At 43.7% G+C, this 25,883-nt stretch overlaps 1 protein-coding gene across 1 annotated transcript in view; it reads right to left on the bottom strand.

Moving 5' to 3' along the window:
* GLRA1 (glycine receptor alpha 1) overlaps positions 1–25,883 on the bottom strand; it is a 121,487-nt gene that overhangs the window by 75,210 nt on the left and 20,394 nt on the right. Inside the window, exon 2 of the mRNA XM_084832435.1 lies at positions 1,500–1,630. Within this exon, the coding sequence (XP_084688561.1) occupies positions 1,500–1,630 (131 nt within the window). The remainder of the gene's footprint in view (positions 1–1,499; positions 1,631–25,883) is intronic.

Here is a 25,883-nt window from a genome sequence, read left to right on the forward strand (position 1 = left end):
AGTCCCTAGCAGATTAAATGGCTGGAAAATAAGGGTGGATGACAAGGTGCAGAATACTAAGAACCGCATGTCGTTAAGACTTTGTGGAGCATCCCCACAGCATCTTCTGTTGGAGACAGAATACTGCATTAGACAGGCTCTTAGGCTGCTGCAATCCTATACACACGTACCTGAGAGTAAACCCCATTGAGCTCAATGGGCCTTATTTCTGAGCAGAAATGCTGGGAATTTCAATTGGTCCACAATTTTAAACAAACTGACCTAATTTACACTCCCCATACTAATACGCAGATTGGAAGACAGTTATCCCTCTGACTCTGCCCTTCTCTGAATTTTGTAGTGTAGTTTTTGTCTCCAAAACATACATACAAAACATGCGTTTTAGGGCAAATGCATACAACAATGCTTATTTTAGGGAATATACATGCAATATAAATGTAAATTGTTGTGCATCTTTTAAAAATAAGAGAAAATGGGACAGGATGGATTTATGATTGAACACATGCGAAACAGACACAGACTGGAAACAGACTGATCTGTTTCTGAACCCTCCCAGGCATTTGCCAGCATATGATAAAATTTTAACCAGTCCTGGGATTTTTATTGTTGATCGTTTTAAATTATTTTTGTATGTAAATGGCTTTTATATTATGTTTTATATTGTATTTTTAAGATTTTAATCTTTTGTAAACCACCCAGAGAGCTTTGGCTATTGGGCATTATAAGAACGTGATAAATGAATAGATAAACAAATGACATGTATAAGATTATGCTATTAAAGGCGCAATCCTATGCATGTTTAGTCAGAAAAACATCCTACAACTTCCAGTATTTCCCAGCCAGCACTGCTGGGAGTTGTAGGACTTCTTTCCTTTTTTCTTTCCAAACATGCATAGGATTGCGCCCTAAATGTGCTAGTCTTTAAAGTGCCACAGGACTCTATGTTGTTTTGGCTGCAATGGACTAACGTGGCCATGTCTCTGGAAACTGTTGGAATTGAGGTGGAGGTGGAAGCATTATGACCAGTGTAGAAGCCATCTGTGTGAATATTGAGGGAGGAAGCTGCTTGCTTTTCATCCTTTCATAACAGGCTGAATTACACATGCAGCAAAATGAGTTGGAAATGAGGTTGTAGAATGGATTGCGATGGTTTATAGTACAGGTAGAGGAATCCCATTTCTGAATGCTCTCCTATGTAAAACACAAAGAAAACCCAAATATCGTCCCACAAGTAAAACAACAACACCACACACACACAAACTAGCATGTCAGGGAGTGGGCTGGGCTAGAAACTTTCCCCTTGAGATGCTGTTCTTCTGCTTGTGGGAAGTTCCCCGTTTTGCTTTAAGTAGAGGAGCATTCAAAATGAGTGGGCAGGACCTGCGTGGTCTAGTTCTTTAGGCCCACAAACAGAATCTGGTGAAAATAGACATGGAGACCGTGTTTTTATCCAAAACAAAATGGCAGAGGGGGTGAAAAGTCAAGAGATGACCGCATACCTTTAAAATTGGGTCTGATTCTGGCATCGTATCCTGATGTCCTTCCCATCAGTTTATCCAGGAAATCTGAAGGGGACATAAGTGAAGGAGCGGATCGGGCTGCTGCTCCGGTTTCTTTGGAAGCGGCGAGGCTGAGCCAAAAAGAAGAGAGCAAGCAGAGATTTAATTAGCAGCTTTTCTTCTCTGGCTGAATCTGTATCCTTTGCCCCATGTTGTGAGGATCTAGAATCAGAATTCTTTGCAAGCTAGCCCATTGTTCCCAGTATAAGCCATGACAAATACCTCTGTGGATTCTTAATGAATCTGGTCTCTGCTAGTTTGTTTGCTCAGCCCAAACATTCCTGAATACAGAATCCCAACTGCTACCGGAAGTCAAGCGAGATGAGGGACGAAGAAAATCCCTCTGCTACTTTAAGTGCAGACCTGACTTAAATCAGAAATGTGAACTTTAGCATTCTATCCCAGTGGGAAAACACACCTTGATATTAGCCATGTTTTATTATGGAACATCAATTACCATGTAATTACATGGCAAATAGCGGAGGAGAGTGTGCAGTATGTTGACATTTTCATTTTCTAAAGAGTGGGCAGGGTGCGTGAGCTCTGTTGGCTTTCATTTGCTTTAATACGTAGCCTGAGCCTAAATTTCCTGCACAGCATGGTAAAACTTCAGGGGACTATGATTTCTCCTACCTAGGTTGGTCATTATTTGGTACAGAAATGTGGCTGCCATGCTGGGATCAAGGCACCTCAAAAGTCCCAGCTTTTCAGTTTCAAGTCTAAACATACTAAAAACAACAGAGATCTGATTTAATGTTGACCTTCATCCTTCCAATCACTTCTCAGGTTAACGATGCATGAGTTGAAGAGCTAAAGACACCCATGCCTAAGTCATGCTGATATCAATAAATTTAAATTACTTGTGACTTATTTGTGCCATTAATTTAAACAGAATGTAGCAGAACTTGCTTTCTCTGGATCTGGGCCATAAGGTTAGGTTCGGGAATTACATTGACTGTCTTAAAAGGCACAGAAGTCTAACCAAGGAAGCAACCCAGCAGGAACTAAACATTAAACATCTGTCTGTATGGAACATGAAGAAACCCATCGAACATCTAGACTTCATACCCTCATAAGTTTCACATGGAATGCAATCCTATACATATCTACTCAGAAGTAAGGCCAATTGAGTGCAATGGTACTTACTCTTTAGTAAGTGTGGATAGGATCGCAAGCCTTCTAACAGAAGATTGCTAGAACTTCTAATGGTTTGGTGCTTTAACAATGAGGATTCTCTTACTCTCTCTCCCCGCCCCCAATACCATGTGAAATGAGGGCATCATCTTGATCAAAAGTGGAAGGGCTGTGTAATGAGTAGAGGGACTAGATCTTATGGGGCTTCTGTAAATCATTAACTTTGCAGAAAAGGACCCAGATGTGGCACTGTAGAAATTGCAGGTGATTTTGCATCTCTCCAACGTGCCCTCCCTTCAGCACCTTCCTAGCAAATAGGGGCATAAATGGATCTTGGATAGTATACTACATTTGTCCTGAGGCACTACTGTGATAAATTGCACCCATCTTTGGGCCCAGTGCTTTGGACCTCTCATAACATGAAAGAGCTCATCAGGCTGAGCTATTTCACCTGCTATCCCCTTTACCTACCATCTCCTTGGGCTGGATGGAGAAATCATTCAGACATTTGTTGGTTGAACTACCTAACCAGGCTGATGAAAACTAGTCTGACCAGAGGAGGGTGTAGTTGGTAGATCAAATACATTGTTGTATATCTATGTTTCTAAATGGTAGTTATAGGGTAGCCATGTGTCACAATTTACATAATTTACAATCCTATTTGAAGTATTGTCAGAAAGCAGTCCTCTATTAGAAGGTGTCCAGGTGTCCTCTATTTGAAGGACTATCCAGTCCAAGTCTGGTTTAGGAATAAAGAACCATTAGAAGGGAGAGCAACAGAGGCGTTGAAGTTGCCCACCCAAGAGTTAGCACCTGGGCAGCAAACTGAGCAAGCAGGCACGTAAGTCACCTGGTCAAAGTCTACCCCACTATGATGAGATGTATTGCATTTCTATTTAATTATAGTGATTGTTACTAAATGTTCAGCTATGCATATAAATTAGCATATGCAAATTTTATGCAAAGTGGCATTTGTTTTTCTTTAAAAAAAGTTCTCCCTAGCTAGTTAGGGAGAACTGGTAACATCTGAAGAGGCAGATCCAGGTTCTGGGAAGCCCATAGGCATGCTGTCCTCAGTGAGCCCTCCTCCTTAAGTTCAGGCCCTCCTCCTCCTTGCCACCACTTGTCTACTTGCTTGTCCTTTGAGCCTATTCCCTACCGTCCTCCTGAGGGAGAGGTGAGTGAGTGCAGGGCTGGCCGTACCCTTAGGTGTCGAAATGTGACCAGCCTTGGGTACTACGCACCTCGACTTGGAGGTGGGTGGATGCCATTCGCTGCTCCACCTCAGAGTCAGCAAAATGTTTTGAGGCAGCTCTGAATGAGTGGCAGTGGTTGCTGTTGTTTCTTCCCACCCCCCAGGTACTGCCTACAAGTTAGTGAGCAGCAATAGAGATAAGGAGCAGCTGCCGCTGCCATCACCCATAGACTCTCTCACAGACAGGGTGGGTGGAGGACAAGCATGAGGAGGAGGAAGAGGAACATGGCCAGAGGATGCTGATGTTAGTTGGTGGGCCCACTGCCGAGAAATGGGCCTCATAAGCTGCCTGACAATGTTGGTTCCTGATGTCAGCTCTGAGAAGAGAAACTGGGTGCAAACAAGTCCCAATGCCAATCCCCTAAAGTTCATGGCAAGAACTGGTTCCGGTACTTCATAACACTCGTTTGGGGCTGTGGTGGTTTTAAAACAACAATCAAGCTGATTTGTTTGAAAGGCCCTTGCAATCAGTGCTGGCTCCAGGTTTCTCAGGCGCTTTGGGCACGTCACTGTCAATGGGCCTCCTCCTTCAGTGAGTCGACCTCCTCACTGCCACTGTCAGCAGCTGCTGTTCCTCCTCATCCTCTTTCCCATCATTACTACCACTGGCTGGCTGGCAGGCAGTCAGAGGAGCAGTGAGCAAGTAGGCAGTGGCATCTCTTGCTCCTCCTTCTCACCACTACCACTGTCTGGGCCAAAGTGAGAAGCAGTTGAACAAGCAGGTGGCAATGCTGAAGAAAAAGAGCAACTGAGTGGGCTTCTGCTGGGTTGTGGGCCCTTGGCAGGTGCCCAACTGTGCCTACCCTTGAAGTTGGCCCTGCTTGCAGTGTTTTAGTTATCTCCCATCTTGTCAAATGTTTATGGATCACAGAAGTGTGTGCAGGGCTGGCCCTCTGTGTGTGTGGGGTGGACAGAATTATCCTGGCCCTCAGAAATGGAAGGCCCTACATAAAAACTGACATGTAGCATGCTCCAACCATAAGAAAACAATAACATAGACCCAGCGTGTTGTGAAGAAATCCCCCTGCCCCCCGCCACACACTTCAAATGAAAATTCAGCCCTAGGCCTTCAGGCCTGAGTGTGTGGAAATCCTTCTCCTGTTACACAATGCAAACACAATGTGCTAGTAGATGTTCATATTAAAGAGTAGTGAATTAAACAAACTGTAGCTTTACACTGATCTAAAAGAATTGCTTGCATCTTCAAAGGTCACAGGTACATAGAATCCACATGAAGTATATGGATTGGGTAAGCAAAATTCTGACAAACTCTATCTGCAATGGCTAGCGAATAATTAAATGCAAGGTTTCATATTCCAGTCCCTTAACCTTCATGAGCACTATCTTTGACCTCCAGGAAATTATTAATGGAATAATTTCCTGCAAATTACATCGACTGCACTGAGTTTATTCTCCATCCCCTCTTTTCCCATTTGTTTTTATTTCATTTCACCAGTAAAGATGTTCTTCTGCATATATAAGGTAGAATTTATGGCCAGAAATGATCTGGAATATAAAATGAGGATTTTGTTTGCCTGCATTGCTCTTTCACAGAGCATGCCTCCAGCTCCGGAATTAGTTCATTTATTGTTCATTTAAGGTGATACATATATCTACGGTGCATTCTACCAGGAACTGCTTCTCTGGAAGAGCCATATCTTTCCATGGTAATAGTATAAATATAGCTCTTGAAGGACTCCACACTTAAATGTCAGGACAGTGGTTCCTTGAGGATGTAGGCGCTCCCATGTACACATGGCACTACCTTGCTGGCATGGGTTTACCTATTCACTTCAGTAGAGGGCAGCCCTCCCCTCCCCTCCCCTCCCTCCAACACACACACGCACACAAGCTGATGAAAATATGCTGTCTACCTTGAATAGGAAAAGCTGCTCAGAGAAATACAAGAGCTGTGTGTGTACACTGGAGTGCATGGGGAGATTTGCACAGGGAAATAATTAATTAGGAGAACTTATTTGTCTGAAATATATCCCAAATGTGGATGTGCAATACACATAAAATCAGAAGAACTCCCTGAATCAAGCATGACATCTGTCCTAAATTGAGAGATGTTAAGAGAATAAACTTATTCTCTTAACATCTCATCCCCTTCATGGATCACTGCCTTGTTGTGGCGAAGGGGCTTACGTAACTCAGTGAAGCCATAAGCTATGCCATGCAGGGCCGCCCAAGACGGACAGGTCATGGCAGAGAGTTCTGACAAAATGTGGTCCACTGGAGAAGGAAATGGCAACCCACTCCAGTATTCTTGCCAAGAAAACCCCATGGAACATATCACAAGGCTAAAAGAGATGATGCCGGAAGATGAGCCCCTCAGGTCGGAAGGTGTCCAATATACTACTGGGGAAGAGCAGAGGGTATTTCCAAGTAGCGCCAGAAAGAGTGAAGCAGCTGGGCCAAAGCCGAAAGGACACTCAGCTGTGGATGTGTCTGGTGGTGAAAAGAAAATCTGATGCTGTAAAGAACAATATTGTTTAGGAACCTGGAATGTCAGATCAATGAATCAAGGTAAGCTGGAGGTGGTCAAAGATGAGATGGCAAGATTGAACATCGACATCTTGGGAATCAGCGAACTCAAATGGACAGGCATGGGCGAATTTAATTCAGGTGACCATCATATCTACTACTGTGGGCAAGAATCCCTTAGAAGAAATGGCGTAGCACTCATAGTCAACAAAAGGGTGGGAAAAGCAGTACTGGGGTACAATCTTAAAAATGATAGAATGATCTCAGTGCGAATCCAAGGCAAACCATTCAACATCACAGTAATTCAAGTCTATGCCCCAACTACTGATGCCGAAGAAGCTGAGGTTGATGGGTTCTATGAAGACCTACAACACCTTCTAGAACTAACACCAAAAAAAGATGTCCTCTTCATCATAGGGGATTGGAATGCTAAAGTAGGAAATCAAGAAATCACTGGGATAACAGGCAGGCATGGCCTGGGTGTACAAAATGAAGCAGGACAAAAGCTAACAGAGTTTTGCCAGGAGAACACACTGATCATAGCAAACACTCTTTTCCAACAGCACAAGAGACGACTCTACACATGGACATCACCAGATGGTCAATATCGAAATCAGATTGATTATGTCCTTTGCAGCCAAAGATGGAGAAGCTCTATACAGTCAGTCAAAACAAGACCTGGAGCTGACTGTGGCTCAGATCATGAGCATCTTGTTGCAAAATTTCAGCTTAAATTGAAAACGTAGGGAAAACCACTAAACCATTCAGGTATGACCTAAACCATATCCCTTATGAATATACAGTGGAGGTGAGGAATAGATTTAAGGGATTAGACCTGATAGACAGAGTGCCTGAGGAACTATGGACGGAGGTCTGTAACATTGTTCAGGAGGCAGCAACTCAATCCATCCCAAAGAAAAAGAAATGCAAGAAAGCCAAGTGGCTGTCTGATAAGGCTTTACAAGTAGCTGAAGAAAGAAGGGAAGCGAAAAGCAAGGGAGAAAGGGGAAGATATACCCAGCTGAATGCAGAGTTCCAGAGAATAGCAAGGAGAGACAAGAAGGCCTTCTTAAATGAACAATGTAAAGAAATCGAGGAAAACAACAGAATGGGAAAGACTAGAGATCTCTTCAAGAAAATTGGAGATCTCAAGGGAACGTTTTGTGCAAAGACGGGCATGATAAAGGACAAAGAAGGCAGGGACCTAACAGAAGCAGATGAGATTAAGAAGAGGTGGAAAGAATACACAGAAGAACTATACAGGAAAGATCTGAATGTCCCTGATAGCCATGATAGTGCGGTCACTGAACTTGAGCCGGACATCCTCGAGAGTGAACTCAAGTGGGCCTTAGGAAGCATTAGTAACAACAAAGCTAGCGGAGATGACAGCATTCCAGCTGAGCTATTTAAAATCCTAAAAGATGATGCTGTTAAAGTGCTGCACTCAATATGCCAACAAATCTGGAACACTCAACAGTGGCCACAGGACTGGAAAAGGTCAGTTTACATTCCAGTTCCAAAGAAGGGCAACGCCAAAGAGTGTTCAAACTACCACACAATTGAGCTAATTTCACAGGCCAGGTGATGCTCAAAATCCTACAAGCTAGGCTTCAGCAGTATGCGAACCAAGAACTACCGGAAGTACAAGCTGGGTTTCAAAAAAGCAGAGGAACTAGAGATCAAATCGCCAATGTTCGCTGGATCATGGAGAAAGCAAGAGAATTCCAGAAAAACGTCTATTTCTGCTTCATTGACTATGCGAAAGCCTTTGATTGTGTGGATCACAACAAACTGTGGCAAATTCTTAAAGTGATGGGAGTACCTGACCACCTTACCTGTCTCCTGAGAAACCTGTACGAGGGTCAAGAAGCAACAGTAAGAACCAGACATGGAACAACTGAGTGGTTCAAAATTGGGAAAGGAGTATGACAAGGCTGCATATTGTCACCCTGCTTATTTAACTTATATGCAGAGTACATCATGAGAAACGCCGGGTTGGATGAATCAGAGGTCGGAATTAAGATTGCTGGGAGAATTATCAACAACCTCCGATATGCAGACGATACCACCCTAATGGCAGAAAGTGAAGAGGATCTAAAGAGCCTCTTGTTGAGGGTGAAAGACGAGAGTGCAAAAGCTGGTTTGAAACTCAACATTAAAAAAACTAAGATCATGGCATCTGGCCCCATCACTTCCTGGCATATAGAAGGGGAAGAAATGGAAGCAGTGACAGATTTTACTTTCTTGGGCTCCAAGATCACCGCAGACGGTGACTGTAGCCATGAAATTAAAAGATGCTTCTCCTTGGGAGGAAAGCTATGGCAAACCTAGACAGCATAGTAAGAAGCAGAGACATCACCTTGCCGACAAAGGTCCGTCTAATCAAAGCTATGGTTTTCCCAGTAGTAATGTATGGCTGTGAGAGCTGGACTATAAGGAAGGCTGAGCGCCGAAGAATTGATGCTTTTGAACTGTGGTGCTGGAGAAGACTCTTATGAGTCCCCTGGACTGCAAGGAGGTCAAATCAGTCAATCCTAAAGGAAATCAACCCTGAGTGCTCATTGGAAGGACAGATACTGAAGCTGAAGCTCAAATATTTTGGCCACTTAATGCGAAAAGAAAACTCTCTGGAAAAGACCCTGATGCTGGGAAAGACTGAAGGCAAAAGGAGAAGGGGACGACAGAGGATGTGATGGCTAGATAGCATCACTGATGCAATGAATATGAACTTGAGCACACTCCGGGAGAGAGCGGAGGACAGGAAGGCCTGGCGTGCTATGGTCCATGGGGTCACGAAGAGTCGGACACGACTGAACGACTGAACAACAACAAAGAGAATAAAAGATAGATTGTGTGTGTGTGTGTGTGTGTGTGTGTGGTTGTATGTGTGCAAAGGACTAAGAAAGCACTTGTATTAGAGAGTAATTACACCTTTGGAAGCAAATATCTTCCCCAGAGCAATCTGGGGCAATAGGCTGTGGTTGCTTTAAAAATTGGTCCCGGTGCTTTGCAAGCTCAGGAGAAAATGGGAAGAGAGGGAATCGATATGGAGCTATAAATCTGCATGCTAAAAGAGGTTCTGTATGGAAATGAGCCGGGAGAAAAAAAATTCAATTAAACAGCAAATGAGTTGGTGCCCAAAGAATCCTGCCAGTTCAGCAGAGAGGTGCCAGAAGATGCAATATACTGATTTCTTCTCATTAACCATGGGCTATAGGAAGACTATGGGGAATGATGCAATGAAATATCGAAGAGTTTTGGGTTTTTTTATTTTTAAAAACACAGCCCAAAGATATTATATGCATGAAATGAGACTAAGGATGAGGCGAGATCAGATGGTTTTTTTCTTCATATGGAGGCTGTTTATTCTGGCACATCATGAAAAAGAATGCCTGCACTGACAGGCAAAGCCAATACACCTCGAGTCTGTACCGTCTCTGTGCACATACCAGCACTCCTTACCTGTGGCCCACTGGACTCAGAGCAACCACAAATGATGCGTATATAGAAAAGATCTCTGGGGTGACCAAACTAATGAGCTGTAATGTGGACATTATGAAGCGACTGTATATTTCTTTAGTCTTTGTTCTTTTATTTATAGATTATTTATTTATTTATTCCGTTTTTATACCACCCAAGAGCCGAAGCACTCTGAGGCCAAATATTATGTTATTGTTATACTTTTGTATATATATGCAGGGATGCATATCAGAAAAGTGCAAAGCAATGCAGGCAGAATCAGCTCTGGATTTATGAGGAACCTGATATAAGCTTAATTCGAACCCTGTCCTCCACTCCCTCCCAGCTCCCCACCATGCAGTCCCAGAATATCTAATTATCAGCTTTTCGGTTGATGGATAAAGTTTATTCAATGGTGTCTGCTCTAAAATATTTGCTGGTTACTTATGGAAGAAGGAATATATGTATGCGTGTCAGGTGATTAGTTGTGTTCATTCATTAAATTTTTTATTGTTGTAGATCAGTGCTTTTGAGCTTTTCTACGTGAGGCATGTGACTACTTTGGGTTTTGTCACAGAATTGAGATCTGAGTACTGCACAAGGAGTGTTTCCTTTGCTGCTTTCCCACTACATAACCTCCAGGTGGCACTGTGGTTTAACAAAATAGCACAAATACATACAAAGAAATCATGCTTTTCTTTTGCTTTCACAATTAAATGCCACATTTTTCCTGCTCTAAAAAAACTATCTGAAAGTGCTGTTTAGACACAGAAATGAAACTGGAGGGTCACAACATCATCTAAACAACCCCCAAACAACCGTGAGTAAGGAATGACAAGTGCATGATAAATGTCTCACCCATTAAAGAAAATGTGGGGGACTCCTTGGTTTGTACCTTATTGTGCCTGTGCACCCATGGGAGTGGCTGCTTGTGCAATGGGGCTTTCGTGCTTCTAAAAACAACCCCAAATGAGTGGAAATGCAGAAGGGAGCGCCATTGACCTGTCCTGCTCCAGAAACACGCGTTTCTACTAATTTTTGCGGTTAATTTTAGAAGCATGAAAGCTCCATTATGCCAGCTCCTCTGAGCACAACAGAACTAGTAGAGTCAGAGGGGCCCTGTTGCATACTGCTCCTTGTTGTTTTATGCTTCTCTCACTACTGGGGCTTCTGTAGCACTGTCCCCATATCTGACTCCTTTGTAATACTTCTGCAGTGCAATCCTATACATGCCAATTCAGATGTAAATTCTGTTGAAGTCAGTGGGGCTTACTTTCAGGTAAATATGTATAGGTTTGCATTGTAAATTGATGAAGCTGAGAAACAGAAAACCGTTCCTGTGTAGGTTTCTTTGGGTGGAAAATGATAGCATGTCAGTGAATGTACAAAGAGACACATTTACAAATATTATAGAAGCCACTCAAATACCAGCCAAAGGTCCATACCATCAGACATCCATACAGACAGGCTGCTTCCAGATGAGGCTTTTTATTATACAATACTCATTCACAGAATATGCGGGGGGTCCGGAGACAACATAGTTTGTCTCCAGCTTGTAACCCTCCCATGTTTTCTTCTGCTTTTTTTTTTTCTTATCAGAAAAACACATTAAGGGAGGAAAAGACAGACAAGCTGTGCAATCCCTTTTGATTGGTAATGCTAGGAGCCCTCCATCTGGAGATGCCCAGAGATGCTACCTTACTAGTAAGTTAGTGAGTTCAGAAATTATGCAGTCTTTTCATTTAACTAAAATGGGAATCAGCAGGCTGACAAACCTGCCCATCTTTTGAGCTCAGTTGCATATGATGAACTGGTGCTGGGGCGAATGTCTCCCACCACTTTCGCAGGTTCATGAATCCCCCTGTGAAAGTGTGTGTGTGTGTGTCCATTCAGTGTCTTTCGATGTGGGGGTGGGGTGGGGTGAAATGTTAAAAAATTCCATCTTACTTTAAATGCATGGTGGTTAATGTCTTCTTATTTTTCTTAACCACACACACACACACACACACACACACACAAAAGCCTAGCTGCTTCAAATGGTGTCTTGGATTCTGTGACTGTGATCCTAGGACAAGACATCCCCTGGGAATGAACCCCATGCGTGACTAGTTAGTTAATCAATCAATCAATCAATCAATCAATCAATCAATCAGATTTATATACTGCTTTCCACAGAGTTCCAAAGCGGTGAACATACAGTATTGTACTATCAAAACAAGGGAATATAGCAATGAAACGACACAATAAAACTACGAATCACCAACAAAACGGCACACTCTTCAGGGAGAGCCTGCGTGAAGAGATGGGTCTTGAGGAGGCATCGAAACACCGGAGCTGTGGGGGCTACTGACAGTTGGTAGTGCATTTCGGGGGGTGGGTGCTGTGACTCTAAATGCTCTACTGCAAGTGCTCCTGAGGTGAATCTCAGGACTATGTGGCACCCTCAAAAGTGCTTCCTCTGATGATGGCAAAGATTGGGCAGACTGTCATCTTTTTAGTGCCAGGGTAAGGCTGCCCTCTACTCCCGGGCATTTAATGGCATATGATGAGGCACCTATGTCAGCTATCTTGAACAGGTCTCTTACTGACATTGTGTACTGAAATAGTTTTTAGCTATTTAAATAGTTTTAAATTTTGTATGTTAATTTTTTTAGACTATGTTTTATTATAACGTATTGTGTAATGTCATATAATGCTTATGATGCTGTATTTTTGTGAATTGTTGTGAACCATGAGAGAGCCTCAGCTACTGGGCAATATAGACATGAAATTAATAGTAATAGTAATAATGGGTGAGGTGATCCCTAAAACAACAGATATGCCGATATTTTTTATGTGCATAGTGTTCCAGTCTTTTCTCACTTTCACTGTTTTCTAGTTTATTTCCAGTCCTGTTTCAAAGTGCTGATTTTAACTGATAAAGCTTTACAAGACTTGGGACTTGAGTACCTGATGGGACACCTTCTCCTATATGTACCTACCTGCGCCTTAAAGTAATCTATGGTGGCTCTCCTCTGAGTGCTCCCTTAATCTGAGATTTGGATGGTGGCTATGGGGGAGAGGCCTTCTTGCCAGTGGCCCCCCATTATGGAGTGCTTTACCTAGAGGGGCTTGCTTGGTGCCTACATTGTTGTCCTTTCAGCACTGGGGTCAAGACATTTTATTCTCCCGGGCCTTTTAAGAACTTATTATTATGGTTCCTAGTTATGTATTTTACCATGAAAAGTTGAATGTCTTAAGATGGTGTTGGATTAATATATTTGTAACAATTTTAGTCTATTTTAGTCCCTGTACTGATGGCCAGTTTTAGCTCTTATGACATTTATATCTTAGTTATTGTGCTGGTAACTGTGTTATTGTACTGGGTCTGGATTTTTTTTTTTAAAGGTTTGTATGGTGGATTTCTTTTTGTATTACATTTGCTTCGATTTTAACATTTGTACAATGCCTACAGAATCTGTCTGATAAGGAGCTGGGTAGAGCAATCCTCTGGGGTGAGAGGGAGAGTCTGAGGCGAGGAAGATAGCTTTCCCCAAGTCCTGCCGGCTCATGCAGGCAGGGTAAAAGGTGGTGGTGTTTTTTTTTTCCCCTCCCACCCCCCACTCCCAATTTCAGGAGCTTTAGAATAAATGTTTCCTTCTCCTTGATTCTAATGGGAGGGAAATAAACTATGCCAGCTCCAGGACTGAAGTTGTTTCCCTTTTTCTCTGTAGGCACGTGGGAAAATAGGAAGGCTTTGGATCCTGTAGAAAGTCCCTGGTTCAATCCCTAACATCTCCAGGCATGGCTGGAAAAATTCCTGCCTGAACCTTGGAGAGCCGCTGCCAGTCAGTGTTGAGATTACTGGGCTAGATGGACCCAGGGTCAGACTCTGTATAAGTTTTCTATGATCCAGGCCTCTCCTGCACACCCCCAGCTCACACCCGGAATGCCTCATTTTCACACTCTGTGAGAGCGGAGGACCTTTCTGCAGCCTCACGGAGGAGGCTTACGAGGTGGAATCTCAGTTTCCAAGGCAAGACCTCTTCCTCTGCCATTAGAGAGGGCGAGGGAGATCTTGGAAAATCCTGTGTCCCCTGTTTTATACATAAGATTAGTTATATTGACCAACCTTATGGTCAGTCCTATGACCATAGGATAGCAGTTTAAGACATGGCGTGGGGTCATGATAGCTGAAAGACTGCCTCCTCTCATATGAGCCTGCCCCAAATTTGTGCTCATCATCTAAGGCCCTGTGGTGTGTTCCAACTCCTAGAGAGGTGAGGTTGGTCAGCCCTCATAACAGGGCCTTTTGTGTAGGAGCTCCCCAGTTGTGGAACTCTGTCCCTGGAGAGGCTAGGCTAGCATCCTCCTTAGTTTCCTTCAGATGGTTGGTGAAGATGATATTGTTCCACCAAGCTTTTAACAGTTCATGTCATTCTCTGTGTTTATCAATAATTCCTGTTTTAAAAATACATTTTAGTTTTTTGTATTTTTATATATTTTAATATTTATATTTTATTGTACATCCCCTCAAGTACTCATTGAGTGAGGGGTGGGGGGGGATGAAGAAACATTCTAAATAAATAAATAAATAAATTACAAATAAATAAATGCCTTGTTAGTACATCTTTCAATTAATAAGACAAAAAGAGATAGCTCAAAGGTGAGTAAATGTTTTGGACTTTTCTTCATCTAATATATAAAGCTACCCTAATTTTTAAAATAGAAAACATTTACCTCCTTAAGACAAATTAACTACAATAAGTACTAAATCTACTGAGGACAATGGACCCTTATACATTTTAGAGAAAGCAATTAACACTGAATGGCCTGGTTGCCAAGGGAAAAATTCAATCCAGTAACAAACTGCTGTTTGTTTGTTTGACTGTTAAAGTAATGAAAAGAAACCATCTTATATTTTTCAGGCTCTCCATTTTGAGGCTGGATTCACATAATCTGATATTATGGTGATGGTTGTCAATAAACTCTCTTCCATTGAAGAGAGGTGTTGCTTGGTTTGATTGCAAACGTATTTTGGTGGTAGCTGGTGCATAAAAAGTGTATCATCAAGTTTAAAATGATAGCTGTGATAATTACGTTAATAAAAAATACTGGGGCAAAAGCAAGCCCCCAATTAATCATGTTAGAGCTGAGGTGCACAACCTGTGGCCCAGGGTCATAAGCAGCCCCCAAGTGTGCCCTGACCAGTGGCAGCTGGTGGCTCTGATTTCAGTGGGGCTGTAAATCCATTCCAGATTTTAGTTGGAACCAACCAGAACTCTAAAGGAGCTATCCAAAGTGCTTAGCCCTATCCCCAAAGGTCAGCACCTTGGATAGCGCCTTTAGAGTTTTTGCTAGTTCTGACTGAAACCCAGAATGGATTCCCACCCCACCAAACTTGGAGCCACCAGCCTCTACTGGCCATGGTCTCTGCTACTGCCGAATCCATCCCCCCCCCCCCGGATCCTGATACATATGGCAGCAGTAGTGAGGAAAGAGAAATCTGTATCAGGATCACTGGCGAGTATGTGCATGCATGTGCATGCATGTGTGTGTACAAGCCTGCATGTGTGCACATGTGTGGCTCCCAACCTTTGAGCCAGCATCACATGTAGCCCTTGGGTCTGAAAAGATTGGGCACCCCTGCTTTAGAGTCATTTCAGTGGAAGGGTTTTGAGCACATGGCTCACTTGCCCATTGGAATCAATTGGGCGTAAAAGCACTTTACAATGGCTGGATCGTTCTCATAGACATCTCAGTCCATCTTTAATAAGATGTTAAGGCTGTTTTAGAAGGCAGTTCTAGCAGTGCACCAGGTGCCTTCACAAGAATCTCATCTTCCTCATTATCTAAAGCTCTGGACCCAGGAGGCTTTCCAGCCAAGGGAATCCAAGCATGAGCAGGAGCCTGGACAAGAAGAAGGGTAAGTGATGCAGCTGACCTGACGATTTTGCAGGATTCGCTGTTGCACAATTCACAGTGCTTTAATGGAAGTGGTGGAGTACGATGGAAGTTAACAATGATCTTGCAGTAATGCTAGGAGACGCTTCATGCTGTCATCTTTTGCTCTGCAATGCCTGGCCATGACTAATTAATTTAAACATCATCTCTGTGAGTTTGGTATATTTATTAAGTTGCTATGTGGACCTCACCAGACAGGTCCTAGGGAGCAGACAATGTGTTCCAAATGAGTGCTTTTTGTTATCCAGGCCATTATATAGCCTCCCTGGCCTGAATAGTTCTCCCAAGCCCTGTTCTCTGGTTGGGAAGCCCTCTGACCAGGACTCTGTCACTGTGTCATCTCTCCATTCATACCCACTGGACATATTGCCTGTGGTGGTGGTGGTGAGAACATGGGACTCTTGGGGGCCATGGTGGAACATGGGACTCTTGGGGGCAATACGGCTGCTCCCTCAGTGGCATCTGGCTCTGTGGCTGCAGCCACAAGGTGTCCCAGCCCAGGGTGATGTCTCTGGTTCAGGGTTTTCTGGCTTGGGAGGACTCTGCTCAGGATTCACATCAGGACTTCAATCTGACACTAATCCTGAGTGTACACTGTTGCCATATGCACTGTTAGCCCTCCTGTCTCAGTTTTATTTTATTTCATATGTGAGGAGAGCAATCCTATGGCCCCTAGACAGTGTCTGGGGGTGGGGTAGGGGCATAGGATAGTTCGGATTTGTGGATCTGAGGTCAGAGTCAGTCGTCTGACCTCAGATCCAGGAGTCTGAGCTCCCCAACCTGAGCTTGCAAAAGCGACCTTAGAGAGGAGGGAAAGGGGATGGTTCTGTGGGTGGAGACGGGAGGGGACTGAAGAAGCAAGAATATGAGCTATCCCCAGGCTTTCCCAGCCTCCTTCCCTCCCCCTCCGCAATGCCCTAGCTAGATGGGAAAAGACTTGCCCTAGCTAGTCTGGCAAAAGTGCCAAGTGGGAGAAGCGTGGAAGAGATGATTGCCTCCACGCTTCTCCTGCTTTGGATGGGATGCCCATCGTCCTCCAAGTTCAGAGGCTGATGGGCATCCAGATGGGATTGTGCCCTTAATATACCACTTCCCATATTTAAACAATATCTGTAATATCTCAGTTGGACCCTTGTCCTCTGATTCAGCATTCAGGCTGCTGCTGGTATTCTGGGTCATGACAGTGTCATACATCTCTTAAGTTTGGGTAACTCCATTTGTTATCTGTTTTTTAAAAAAGTAATAAAGGGTGCTTTGAAAACTCACTTTCTTGGCTTTTGTTCCCTATGGGGCATTTAATACAGAGGAAGGTAGATCAGGATCTACAGAGAGTTCTCTGGGTGATCAGCAAGGATTTCAGACTCCCAGTTGTTTAACAACAGCAGAAACAAAATGATCTCCCTTTCCTTAATTATATGCTGAAATGATGAACGCTGTGTGGGGAACCAGGAGTCGATTTGTGTGTGGAAGGACTGTGACCCCCCATTTAGTTCTGGTATTTTGCAATTTGTTTTTTTTTTCTCCCAGGCTCTGAATTCTTTAACACTGAGTGTATGTCTTTTGCACCAGCCTCCTGTTGGAGGATCCTGAGGTTCTAGAAAAAAACGAAGGTAGACCCTGCAAGTCTGAAGTCTGCCCAGCCCTGATCTTGCACATCTCACAATATTCAACGCTCTCCTTGAACGGATACTCACACGGGACCTGCAGCAGCATGGAGGTGCTTTCCTGTGACTTCCTCTCATGCCACTTTGGTAACGTTCGACTCCATGTGGGTGGGGCCAATTATGGAAATCAAAATGCTTAACTTTATATATGCGTGTATATACTATGTGTTTGCTAAATTTGTATGCCACCTTTCCACCAAATGGTGCTCAAGGTGACCAAGAGCCATAAAACAAATACAACAAAAGACAGTAAACAACAATCAAACACAAAAGTAAAAAAACAAACAAAACTGAAGCAGATAAAACATTGATAAAAACAACCACTTAAAATCAATGATAATATAAGTTGTTGTTGTTTATTTGGTCAGTCGCTTCCGACTCTTCATGACTCCATGGACCAGCCCACGCCAGAGCTTCCTGTCGCCACCCCCAGCTCCCAGAATATCATCCATCCACCTTGCCCTTGGTCGGCCCCTCTTCCTTTTGCCTTCCACTTGCCCTAGCATCAGCATCTTCTTCAGGGTATCCTGTCTTCTCATGATGTGGCCAAAGTACTTCAGTTTTGCCTTTAATATCATTCCCTCAAGTGAGCAGTCTGGCTTTATTTCCTGGAGTATGGACTGGTTTGATCTTCTTGCAGTCCAAGGCACTCTCAGAATTTTTCTCCAGCACTACAGTTCAAAAGCATCTATCTTCCTTCGCTCAGCCTTCCTGATGGTCCCGCTCTTGCAGCCATAGGTTACTATGGGGAATACCATTGCTTTCATTATGCAGACCTTTGTTGTCAGTGTGATGTCTCTGCTCTTCACTATTTTATCAAGATTTGTCATTGCTGTCCTCCCAAGAAGTAAACATCTTCTGATTTCCTGGCTGCAGTCAGCGTCTGCAGTAATCTTTGCACCTAGAAAGACAAAGTCTGTCACTGCCTCCATGTTTTCTCCCTCTATTTGCCAGTTATCAGTCAAGCTGGTTGCCATAATCTTGGTTTTTTTGAGGTTTAACTGCAACCCAGGTTTTGCACTTTCTTCTTTCACCATCGTCATAAGGTTCCTCAGCTCCTCCTCGCTTTCAGCCATCAAAGTAGTATCATCTGCATATCGGAGACTGTTAATGTTTCTTCCAGCGATTTTAACTCCAGCCTTGGCTTCATCAAGCCCAGCACATTGCATGATGTGTTCTGCATACAGGTTGAATAGGTAGGGTGAGAGTATACAATCCTGCCATACTCCTTTCTCAATCTTAAACCAGTCCATTGTTCCATGGTCTGTTCTTACCGTTGCTACTTGGTCATTATACAGATTCCTCAGGAGGCAGACAAGATGACTTGGTATCCCCATCCCACCAAGAACTTGCCACAATTTGTTATGATCCACACAGTCAAAGGCTTTAGAATAGTCAATAAAACAGAAATAGATGTTTTTCTGAAACTCCCTGGCTTTCTCCATTATCCAGCGGATATTGGCAATTTGGTCTCTAGTTCCTCTGCCTTTTCAAAACCCAGCTTGTACATCTGGCAATTCTCGTTCCATGAATTGCTGGAGTCTACCTTGCAGGATCTTGAGCATTACCTTACTGGCATGTGAAATAAGTGCCACTGTTCGATAGTTTGAACATTCTTTGGTGCTTCCCCTTTTTGGTATGGGGATAGAAGTTGATCTTTTCCAATCTGTTGGCCATTCTTGTGTTTTCCAAATATGCTGGCATATGGCATGCATCACCTTGACAGCATCATCTTGCAAGATTTTACACAGTTCAGCTGGGATACCGTCATCTCCTGCTGCCTTGTTATTAGCAATGCTTCTTAAGGCCCATTCAACCTCACTCTTCAGGATGTCTGGCTCTAGCTCACTGACCACGCCATCAAATCTATCCCTGATATTATTATCCTTCCTATACAGATCTTCCATATATTCTTGCCACCTTTTCTTGATCTCTTCTGCTTCTGTTAGGTCCTAGCCATCTTTGTTTTTGATCATACCCATTTTTGCCTGGAATTTACCTCCGATGTTTCTAATTTTCGGGAAGAGGTCTCTTGTCTTTCCTATTCTATTATCTTCTTCCGCTTCAGCGCATTGCTTGTTTAAAAATAATTCCTTATCTCTTCTGGCTAACCTCTGGAGTTTTGCATTTAATTGAGCATATCTCCCCCTACCACTGTTGCCTTTTGCTTTCCTTCTTTCTTGGGCTGCTTCCAGTGTCTCAGCAGACAGCCATCTTGCCTTCTTGGTTTTCTTTTTCTTTGAGACGTTTTTTGTTGCCGCCTCCTGAACAATGTTGCGAACTTCTGTCCATAGTTCTTCCGGGACCCTATCTACTAAATCTAGTCCCTTAAATCTATTCTTTACCTCCACTGCATATTCATGAGGAATATTAGTGAGCTCATATCTAACCGATCTGTGGGTCTACCCTATTCTCTTTAGTCTGATTCTAAATCGTGCAATAAGAAGTTCGTGATCTGAACTACAATCAGAACTACAATCAGCTCCAGGTCGATATGGACCAAATAAATAAAAGCACTTCCAGAGCTTGGGAGAAGTCACCAAGAAGTCCCTCTTTTTCATACATGCCAGATGTGCTTCAGATGTGGGACAGACAGAAGGACCCCTCCTGAGGATCCTAAAACCTAGGGCTTTGAGGTCTTATAAGCAGCACTTTGAATTGAGCCTGGAAACAGACCAGTAGCCAATGAGGCTTTTGTAATGTGGGAATCACATGCTCCCTATAGTGGGCCCCTGTCAATAGTCTGGGTGTAGCATTCTGAACCAGCTGAAGTTTCTGAACAGTCTTCAAAGGTAGCTGCTTGTAGAGTAGTACAACACTGCAGTAGTCAAACCTTGCTGGATCATGCCCATAATTACTTGTGAAATGAATGGTAGCACATATTAGTAAGACATAGAACTGGGCCACAGGGGGTCCAAATTAAATGCAAGCATTTGAAGACTGTTAGAATATTAACAACACGACTAGTTGGGAATCTGAGCAATCACAACAAATTATCTGAACTGCTGGAAGTAGGTGTTGTTGGTAGCTGGCATTGGCCAAGAATTCCTGGACTGGAGCAGATTAAAGATCTAAATAAATATACAGTGCCATTTATCCTAAATATATTGTGGGCAGCATAATATTAAAGTTGACCACCAAAAAGAAAGAAAGAAGGAAAAGAAAAGAAAAGAAAAAAATCTCGATGGATCAAGGGTTCAAACCCACTCTCAGCACTTTAGGTATTTTCTCTTTTCCAGTAGGAACATCTCAAAAAGTGTCTTTATTTTGAGCTGCCAGGAGTTGATTCTGCTTCTTTTTCTGCATGAAAATCATAGCTCTCTCTAAGTGCTCTCTCTCTCTCTCTCTCTCTCTCTCTCTCTCTCTCTCCCTCTGTCATATATCCCCATCACCCTTTTGTATCTTATCTTGGCTCCCCACAATAACATTTACAGTTCCCAGTTAGCATGTACCACCTTCGGTCTGATCATAGTTGTTACATGTGTGGGCCGCCCAATTTATTCTGATGACAAAGCAATTCTGGGCAGTTTATACTCTGTGCTTATTTTTTTGCAGAAACCCTCCCCCCCTGTATTTAGGGAATCCAATTGTGTGTCAAGAAAAGCTGAATGCTGTAATCTGGGGAAATGCGCATAATTTCTTTTTCTTTCTTTTTTATTTGCATCATTTAGTCAGCCAGTGTTTACCATTTTCCATAATTTACTCTAATGGTGCTAGTTATATGGAGGGGGCAAAGACATATGCAGTGCACCGAAGCCCTATTTCTAACCAAGGGAAGGGAATCTTATTCAGCTCATCCTCTGGCTTCCGAGATTCCATCAGGCGCGATTACCCACATACCTTCAAGCATATCTTTGCAGCCATAAGGGATAGAGGCTTTCAAAATAAATGAAAAAATGAGGTTCTCAGGCGGCTGAACTCTGCACATAAATCCACGTTCTCAGGAGTTTTTCTTCCCCTTGCATTTCTGTGGAGTCGCAGCCTTATGTGTACATCTATGTGTAGCTGCTCTGAATAAAGGCTGAGAATTCGGGTGGCCACTTACAAATTGCCAAAAAAGAAGGAATGCATCACCAAGAAGATTATAGTGATTTGCAAGACATTTGCATATGCTAATTAATATGTATAGATGCAAATTGAGAAATAATAATGATACTTTAAACAGAAATACGGCATATCTCACCTGGGGAAGACTGTGATGAAGTGTCCTGCCTGCCTGTTCAATCGGCTGTCCAGGTGTTAACTGTGGATGGGTAACTCAAGGCCCCTGCTGCTCTCCCCCTTCTTATAGTTCTTTATCTCTTAGCCAGACTTGGACTGGACAGTCCTTTAAATAGAGGACTGTTTTCTGTAAAATGGCCACCCTATAGGAGAATGCCTGTGTACTGCTTCTGCTGCCATGGCTTTTGTCATGTTCTTTGCTGAGAACTGGGATGGTTCATTCCCCGCTTTGGGGTATTGGCTAGGGAAGCCATGCCTTACTGGCTGGGGATGATGGGCTTATAGTCCAACACACCTAGAGGGCACTATGTTGTGGAAGGCTGCCCTAATTAATGGAAAAGGCTGCCTGGTCTAGTGACTGCAATGGCTGCTGCATCCCACCCAATGACAGGTTATCATTATTACCCACAACCCAACCCATTAGGGTGGGACAGATACAACTAAAATAAAAAACTTGTTTTCAGTCAATCAATAGTAATTCAGCCAACGTATAATATAACCCTTGTTTGCTAGATTTTTTCTGGATGAACAACATGATAATTTATCTACGTTCCCTACAGATATATGCTCAGCATTGTATATCTTCCAGGGCTGAAAGAGAGGTGAAATGTTTAGAATGGTTGGCAGCCTTGGCATCTGTCCCTGGCATGGGGGGGGGGAAATGCTGAGGCCCATGGGCCTAACCACAGCTAATGCCAGCCTTTGCCCTTTTTAAAATGGTTCTTCTGACCAGACAGAGGGTGTTCAACCTTTCCGGATGGGATTGCACTCCCCCTGAAGGAGCAGGTTCTCCTGGAGTCATCTTTGCCCCTGAAGCTCAGGTGGCCTCCATGGCATGGAGTGCCTTCTACCATCTTGTGCTGGTGGCCAGGCTACACTTCTATCTGGACAGGGATAACCTGGTTTCAGTAGTCTATGCTCCAGCAACCTCCAAGTTGGATGGTTCGGAAGCAGCATGTAACAAATGTGTCAGGCAGAGTGATAGTGGGGACCAGAAAGTCTGAGAATATAACACCGATTCTCATCCACTTGCATTGGCTGCCTGTATGTTTCCAAGCCCAATTCAAGGCGTTGGTCTTGACCTATAAAACCTTACATGCTCTGGACCACAATACCTGATGGAGTGCCTCTCCCAGTATGAACCTACCCATACCCTAAAATCCCACACACTACAATCAAAATCTGAGGACCTCCTCTGAATGCCTGCTCTGATGGAGGTTTGGAGGATGGCAACAAGGGAGAGGGCCTTCTCAGTGGTGCCCCCCAGATTGTGGCATCCTCTCCACACTGAAGTCCTCTGGTGTCAACATTGTCATCTTTTCAGCACCTGGTTAAGACTTTCTTCTACTCCCAGGCATTTGACTGCATATGATGGGGCTTTTAATGTCAGTTGTCTTATTTGGCCCTGATATTGTGATTGGGTTTTTTTTTTAACTGTTTTAAATTTCTTTCTATTTTTGTATAAGATTTTATATTATATTTTTTATGATGTTGTATTTTAGGTTTTTAATTTTTCTGAACCACCCAGAGAGTGGAATAATAATAATAATAATAATAATAATCATCATCATCTAACACAGTTTAAATTGATGGTATAAAGAGAAGAGCTGGGACAGGAGGCCACAGCCACTGCTGTCTTCCTTATCCTTAATGCCTCTGGGATCTGACCCTGCGATACATATTGGGGATAAGGAAGATGCTGGCAGAGGCAGGAGCTGTAGCTGTCTGGCCCATTACTTCTCTTTACAGCAGTGGGCTGAGGGAAGGGAATACCGGGTGGCTGGAGCTGTGTGCTGCATCTCCCACAGCCACCTGTCCACTCAGCTGCTCATCACCACTCATTCTCCCATCGGTAAGCTTTGTGGGGAGCACCAGGGAAGCACTTGTGGGGGCACTGGAGGTCATAGGAACATAGGAAACTGCCTTATTATAGTCAGACTATTAGTTCTTCTTGCTCAGTATTGTCGGCGCTGACTGGCAGAGGCTGTCCTAGGTTTCAGGCAGGCAGGATTCTTTCCTAGCCTTACCTGGAGATGCCAAGGATTGAACCTGGAACCTTCTGCATGCAAAGCAGGTGCTCTACCACTGAGTCACAGCCCTAAGCTACCTGGTTCACAGTTCTGTCAAACCTGGCAACAGCCTTGATGGTACGGGGGGACATATGGCACAGTTGTAAGGAGCAGGTCCTTTCTTGTTTTAGCCCGTAGACTCTGGAAAGTGCCTCTTGCCAAAAATCACAAATGGGCCTCCCTCATTTTCTTGTTTGTTTGTTTGTTTTAATAAAGAAAATGAATAACATGGTTTCTTTCAGTAAGCCTTTCATGACTGCTGCTGGTTTGAATTTGCTTTTGGGGGTTAGTACTATTCTAATTCTGATCTGATTGATTGCTGTGATTGCTATTTTTATTGAATGTTATTGTTTTAGATACATTGTGTGTATTGGATTTTATGCCTTTTTACTTGATTGTTGTGGAGTTTATGCTTTATTTTACTTATTTCATAAAATGTTTAAAGCACTTTTCATTTATTTTAAAGAGAACCAAAAGTGATTCACAGAGTAAATAACAACAAAATACACCAAGTTCAATCAGTAAAACACTCAAACAGTAATCAAACAATAACATATCTCATTAAAATAACCTAGTGTAGCTGGCAATGCTGGTGGTCAGGAAAACACCCAGGCAAACCGACATATCTTTAGTTGTTGACGGAAACACTCAACACCTGTCTAATCTCAGTGGGGGGATCTTTGCGCATGGTGGACACTGCAGTGGAGAAGGCCCTCCTCCATGCAACAGCCAAGGGAACATCAGTAAGGCCTAGTACAGTAAGCAAGGCCTCCTCCTCAGAGCATAAAGACCAGGGTGGCCTATATGGGAAGGCAGCCTCATAGAAAGCCCAGTTCTGAGCTGTTTAGGGCCTTCTAAACTAACAATAAGACTTGGAATATGGCTTGGTAGCTAACTGGCAGCCAGTGCAGAGCTTTCAGCCCAGGAGTCGTAGGTGCACAGTAGGAAGGTCCACTGAGCAATCTGGCCACCCTATTCTGCACTAGCTGTGGCTTCTGAACCAGTCTCAAGGGCAGCCCCACATAAAGCACAATACAATCATCCACCCTTGCATAGCAGTGCGCGGATCATTGGGGCCAGGCTATCCCTGGCCAGGAATTGTCATAGGTGTTGTACTAGCCAAAGGTGCTAATAGGAGCTCTTTGCTACCAAGGCCACTTGGGCCTCCAGTGATGGAGAAGAATGCAAGAGCACCCTCAGACCGTGTTCCTTTCCCTGTTGGGCAGGGGTGCAGCTCCTCTTTCAGCCTGAAGGCCAAACTCCATTTTGAAGGAGCTTTTTGGGGCTGCATTCCAGTGGTACGTGGAGCAAGGGCAAAAGGGATGGCTGCTAAAATACCAGCACATTTTAACTTAAAGCTCTTCCTGCCAGTCAATAAGCCTTTGGAAAGGCATTTCAAGCTTTTAGAATGGGGGGGGGAAACTGCACAAAATCTGGGAACCCACCTAATGATTGGTGGTTGGGAGAAGGGTGGTGGGACCAAGAGAAGAGGGCATAGCCCTTTGGGAAACCCCAGAGGGCTGGATTTGGCCCTGAGCCTGAGGTTCTACACCACTGCTGTAGGGGGTGCAACCCTATCCAGGACAGGTAAGTTACCCAACTCCCAGGCCCCAGAACCACGTGGCCAGAGAGCCTCCATCTTACCAGGATTCAATTTTAGTTAGTTGGCCCTCATCTGACCCACCACTGCATCCAGCCAGTCATGCATGCCACACCTGATCCAGATGTAACAGAGAAATCGAGCTGGTGTCATCCTCTTACTGATGACACCTCACCCCGGGTCTCCTAATGACTGCACCCCATGGCTTCATATAGATATTAAAGAAGCGCTGGTGACAGGATGTTGCCCTATGGCACCCCACAGCACTGTTACCAAAGGGCTGAGACATAATCCCCCAATGTCCTTCTCTGGCATTTATAACATTGTCATAACAAATATTATAATACAGTTGTTGTTGTTGTTCAGTCGTTCAGTCGTGTCCGACTCTTCGTGACCCCATGGACCATAGCACGCCAGGCCTTCCTGTCCTGCACTCTCTCCCAGAGTGACCCAAATATAGGGTTTGTGGATTAATTAGATTTTGCAGCAGGC

This window comes from Heloderma suspectum, chromosome 2 (genome assembly GCF_057233095.1).
Source record: "Heloderma suspectum isolate Gila_16-S chromosome 2, 16-S_ref, whole genome shotgun sequence".
In the NCBI taxonomy this organism is placed as follows: Eukaryota; Metazoa; Chordata; class Lepidosauria; order Squamata; family Helodermatidae; genus Heloderma; species Heloderma suspectum.